The 4,989-nt window shown below is 54.9% G+C and overlaps 3 protein-coding genes across 3 annotated transcripts; 1 reads left to right on the forward strand and 2 right to left on the reverse strand.

Moving 5' to 3' along the window:
• Positions 1-14: 14 nt before the first annotated feature.
• Positions 15-831, forward strand: PHACADRAFT_266139 (uncharacterized protein). The gene has a single exon (XM_007402599.1). The coding sequence runs from the start codon at positions 254-256 to the stop codon at positions 587-589; it is 336 nt and encodes a 111-aa protein (XP_007402661.1). The 5' UTR covers positions 15-253; the 3' UTR covers positions 590-831.
• A 1,041-nt stretch (positions 832-1,872) lies between these two features.
• PHACADRAFT_266141 (uncharacterized protein) lies at positions 1,873-2,951 on the reverse strand. Its single transcript, XM_007402600.1, has 3 exons — positions 2,441-2,951; positions 2,146-2,382; positions 1,873-2,095 (listed from the first exon to the last, which is right to left on the reverse strand). Exons 1-2 carry the CDS (start codon positions 2,919-2,921, stop codon positions 2,186-2,188), a joined length of 678 nt encoding a protein of 225 aa, XP_007402662.1. The 5' UTR covers positions 2,922-2,951; the 3' UTR covers positions 1,873-2,095; positions 2,146-2,185.
• A 1,785-nt stretch (positions 2,952-4,736) lies between these two features.
• PHACADRAFT_214659 (uncharacterized protein) lies at positions 4,737-4,980 on the reverse strand (the record flags this gene model as incomplete). The annotated part of the gene is made up of 1 exon (XM_007402601.1): positions 4,737-4,980. A coding segment is annotated over one exon (231 nt), but the record flags the coding sequence as incomplete, so codon positions are not given.
• Between the last annotated feature and the right edge of the window lie 9 nt (positions 4,981-4,989).

The following is a 4,989-nucleotide window of genomic DNA, read 5'->3' on the forward strand; positions in this document are numbered from 1 at the left end:
CGCGTACCAGAAGCCCGATCGCGACGCTCGCCCGGGAAGTCGATGCGGCCACCCGGGCGCAGGCCGTCTGGGTGTCGCCCGCGTGGGGGCACCAACGGCTCCGACTAGTAAGCTCCGACGCTGCGCGCCCTCGCCTGCCTGACTGACTGACCGCGCACACCTGTCTGCGTCTGCCGCGTCCCCCAGCTACCTCTGCTTTCGCAGCAAAACTTTGCGCACCGCCGTCTACACCGCCTCCTTCACGATCCTCGACATGGCTTCCCTCGCGCCCGCGGCGGCGGCGGCGGCGGACAACCAGACGACGACGGCGCGTGCGCTGTACACGCCCTACCTCACGCTCGTCCTCCCGAACACCACGCTCGTCTCCGCGCTCGCGCCGCAGCCGCGCACGAGCGCGCTGAGCCCAACCGCCACGCCCGTGAGCGCCGACGATGAGAGCGCGTACCGCCGCGCACACGAGCCGCACGGTGCCAGCAGCAGCAGCGGCGCGGCGGGCGGACGACATGCCGTCGTCGACTTTGAGCGGCTCAAGTTCCGGCTCGTGTTCATCCTCTGGCCGGCCGTGGTTGGGCTCACCATGGCCATGTAGATAATCCCTTGTCCCGGACCGTCTGAGACTGGCCTATGTTTTTTTGGACAAGTTTGGACACACTACTGTATCCGTAGATTTGTATAGCATATTGTTGCGTTTCAGTTTTCACCCCCGGAACGGATCGACGATATCGATCGTCCCCCCGCCACGACGGGGGTACTATGATGGCACCCTGGTTTATAAAATTTGAGCAAATCTGCTTCTTGTAAATTACCACAACTACTCTTCGTGGGCTGTATTGAATAGATTGATGTACACACACCTTGATCACATATTCATATTTTTATTGCATTTTATTGAGGTCTTGCAAGAGCTGCGGATCCATTCCGGTGTGCAAAATAGGTCCTGCTCCCTCGTTTATTATTTTCGTCACACTAGTGTCACACCAGACGCCGTTGAGCCGTGCTGCTGCCGAGAAGCCGAGCCGTCTCTCCAAAGTCGACCTCAAGTGTCTGAGGTCAGGCGGAGCGACAAATTCATCATGCCTTGCTCGTTTATTGTAACGCTTCACTAATGTTGCTTCTCTGTACATGTATATAGCACCTTTTAAACCAAATATACCAACCAGTCATGCCTGATGTAAGTGCACAAGTTCATATTAATGCAATCTTAAGAATATTTGGTGAGCGAGATCTGATTAGATCTAGCCATCAGTAGCATTTTTCGGCCAGTTTTGAACCACTTCCGAGCCTCTACAAAAATACCATACCGTCTTTCCCCTTATGTCTGTCATGACATGGGTATCATATTATAACATGAATACAGAGCTATCTTCAAAAATATTCCCAGCACCTTCGGAGGCAGATTGAAGTGGCAAGAGCGAATTAATAAAGCAGGGAGCACTTATAAACCAGGATGCCATCATAGTATCACTGAACACTCGCGCCGCTGCAGCACTGGCGGGGCTGTTGGTACAGTACAGTATACTATGCGACGCGTCCGGGAGCAGTGATCGCGACGCTTCAGAGAAACGATAGCTTCCGTGACATTGGTTACAGAGTTCAGCGTGTACACTGTGCAGCGACAGCCTATACTGTCGTGCCTGCCTAGCGGAGAGCCCACTACTCGCCGCCCGCGGAGCTGTACCAGCACTCTGCCTGTTCTTATTCGCAGATCCTGGTATACATTTGCCCAAACGCAGTCGATAGGGAGGTCGGTGATATGATTACCGCGATAGCGGAAGAGCACAATTTCAGCATCTGCGCGAGAACGGTTCCCTCGCAATTTTTGAGGGGACGAACGCCACGCCACGACGCTTCTCGAAGTGAGCCGCGGAAGGTGTACATATCGCCAAGAATCATTAGTCGCTGGGTGCTACAAAATTAAATTACTACATCACGATACATCAATCAAAGGAAACAACATGGAGCTGTCATAAACGCGGCAAAGCCTTCGTCAAGAATCATGCATGTTAGGTATCTCTCATCCGCGAATGGGTATTACCACCGCCTCTCTTCACATCAAACGAATCGTAAAGAGGCCGTGTGCATCAAGAAAATGAATCTAGAACAGTGTTAAGCATGGCACATAGAATTGATGGGAAAAGAACGCACTGGAGCGCATGCAGTTTTGATGTGCAGCACAGAAAGAAGCTCAGACGTCCTGGGACATGCGCTGCTTCTCCTTCTCGGCAACTCCTTCGTGCGATCCACCGTCGGTCGCGGGGCTCACGCCGTATGCTTCCCCACCGCTCCTCACGGTCCTCGCGCTGCGCGCGTCCAGGAAGGACAGCACGGCAGACGTGACGCCAAAGAGCAGGGTGAACCACATGAGAATCGCAGGCAGTCTCACTGCAGGATGACGCGTCAGTTAAACATGCCCAGGTGGGGGAAACGGGGGACCACGCACAGTACTCGATGTCACGGTACCGGGTCGTCGCGCCCAGGGACGCGACGATGCCCTGGATCGTGCTCTGCGGGATCTGGACTGAACCGATGGACGCGGAGATCTGTGCAGACTTGTTCGCGAAAAAGTCGGTGAAGGGCACGAGCGTGGCGAAGAGCCAGACGGAGAGGAAGGTGAGGATGGCGCCCTGGATCTTGAGGGTGCGGCCTGCGAGGGCGGGGGCCAGGAAGATGGGGAGGAGGAAGAGGAGGGACGCGACGGCGATGAGGCCGCATGCGACGGTGACGACGTAGCCCGTGCTGAGGACGTCGCCCGTGCTGATGTGGACGACCGTGCCAGCGGGGACGGCGGCCGAGAGCGTGCGCTTCTCTTGGAGGAACTTGACGAGGGCGTTGATGCCGACGCCCAAGCCGACGACACCAAAGGCGAAAGACAGGAACAGAGAGGCAATGCGCGTGAGCTGGAGGCGTGTACGTGAAGGCATGTCGGGCTCGAGGATGTCGACGACGCGGAACGAGCTGGGGCAAGACGCAACAAGGTCCGGAGGGGGGGCAGGGGGTATTTATTAGGATGGGCAGCTTCGGACGCGGAGCTAGTTGCCCAGATTACGGCGGCGGCGTGACCGATGGAGTCATTGGACATTGGCACTTTTATATATGCGCACAGTATGACTGTGGCGGCGCAAGTAACATATGACCGCGGGCAATGGTGCTAGAAGCGGCAAGGCGCTTGCACAAGCGTCTGATCGTCGCATCCTCTTATGGAAGGTGTCGTCGTCTGCCCCCTCCGCGCCACAAAAGTCTCTCACGCTCCGATCGCAGCCGCCACAACTGCCGCTGACATCGTCCAGTACACTGTGCATGATGAGTTAATCCACCATATACCATACCAACCCGTTCGTCCTTCAAAGACTCTACATGAGCAGTCCCCAGCGTGCGGCAGTGAGCGAGCCAGTGAGGCAGGACATACAGAAACGTCCTGTGCGTCTTGGTTTCAGACCGACATACCTAGGCCATGACTATGCACCTCCGAGACAGGCCATGTCTTCTCATCCAAAACACCTCCAAAACTCGGATATCTGACCGAGTGCTCGAACCCTGACGCGTGCTGGTCGGCCATCCAACATGCAGGTAAAATTTCCCATGCCGTGCATGGGAGATGCCAGGGAACGGAGACGCATTTTTCTTTTCTCGGGTTTAGTGTACTACCTACATTGGGTGATCTACTAGCACCTGCCTACGAGGGTCCGTATGCCGCCTAGCTACCAGAGCACCTAATCCCGGCATAAGGAATCCATAGGCTTGATAATTAGTAGGCATGAGAAAGAGGACGTTGTCATCGCCCGTGTTGTGAAGGCGGGCCTGAATGATGCGTCTGTGAATCAATTGGCATACTCGTCGGAGGCTATCTCTCTGCACAGCTGTCTTCAGACAACAGCGATCGGTCCCTGGGGGGCGGTGGTCCCTCCACCGAAGCCTGAAGCTTGAAGAGTTGGACTCGGACAGCCTCAGATGGATCGTCTCGGGACGTGCGTAAAACACCTCGGGCGTCAAAGCCCCGAGACAAAGACGCGCTCTCATTGGCCAGTGATCCCTCTCGCCCAGCCAACCGAAGGTTGGCGGCGGGCGGCGCGTTCCTCTTAGTTCTCGCTCGATTTCCCTTCTCAGCTCTCTTCTCAATTTTCTCTGCCCGTGCGTAGCACGGGTCACCCTCTCGTAGTCATAACCTCACTTGTAAACCTTGTTCGCGCTACTATATTTGGTGGCTTAGTCATCACTCTCCCCAGCCCCTAGCCCCCTACTACTACGCATGTACCTATCTGTTAAGATCCCTCAGACAATAGAGCGTAGTCCAGCACTGTCGTGTGATCTTACGACGCTCGGCCTAAGTGCTGTCGGCTCGGGGCTTCAAATTGTGGTAATATCATAGACAAGATGTCACCGACCATTGACATACAGTAGAATATCTCATAATGCATAGGGCGCTTAGCGTTCGGCATCCTTCCGCTGTCTCACTTTTCGCTCAAGTACACCTGGGAGCACACGGGATGCATTTTAGTCGTTGGTCAGTATAAGGCCACCGGGCTTTTGGAAGGGATAACAAAAATCACAATTTCCTTATGATTTTTCATTTTTATGCATTATGAGATATTCTACTGTAGCAATAAAACGATATCTGTTTACGAGTCAACAGGATATGCAAGCAAGCACAATCAAGTCAAATTTCTAACGATCTAGCAGTACAGTGTTTTGCAAATAATTTGTAATTTTGGAAATGCATCCAGAGGGACGGTTGCGACCCACACGATTGCTCTAGTTGATGTTCACCCGCACATCCTCCCGCGCACTCCTCCGGACCGCATCAATCACCTTGTACACCCTCACCGCACCCTCAAACGTCGAGTACCGGCCCTCGTCGCCCTTCTCAATCTCGGCCCACGCCGCCTCAATGTTACCGGTCCAGTCGACGAGCTTCTGCTCGCACACCCACTCCTCGCCGTTGATCAGCACCTTCGTCGGGTGCCAGATCCACACAAAAGGGACCCTCGACCT

The sequence above is a fragment of the Phanerochaete carnosa genome (assembly GCF_000300595.1).
Source record: "Phanerochaete carnosa HHB-10118-sp unplaced genomic scaffold PHACAscaffold_268, whole genome shotgun sequence".
Taxonomy (NCBI): domain Eukaryota; kingdom Fungi; phylum Basidiomycota; class Agaricomycetes; order Polyporales; family Phanerochaetaceae; genus Phanerochaete; species Phanerochaete carnosa.

Bases quoted from the DNA above. Each gene is read 5' to 3' on its own strand.
- PHACADRAFT_266139 (XM_007402599.1), top strand. From the start codon at position 254: ATGGCTTCCCTCGCGCCCGCGGCGGCGGCGGCGGCGGACAACCAGACG.
- PHACADRAFT_266141 (XM_007402600.1), bottom strand. From the start codon at position 2,921: ATGCCTTCACGTACACGCCTCCAGCTCACGCGCATTGCCTCTCTGTTC. The intron at 2,383-2,440 runs GTGCGTGGTCCC...GTCATCCTGCAG, and splicing joins GTACCGTGACATCGAGTACT to TGAGACTGCCTGCGATTCTC.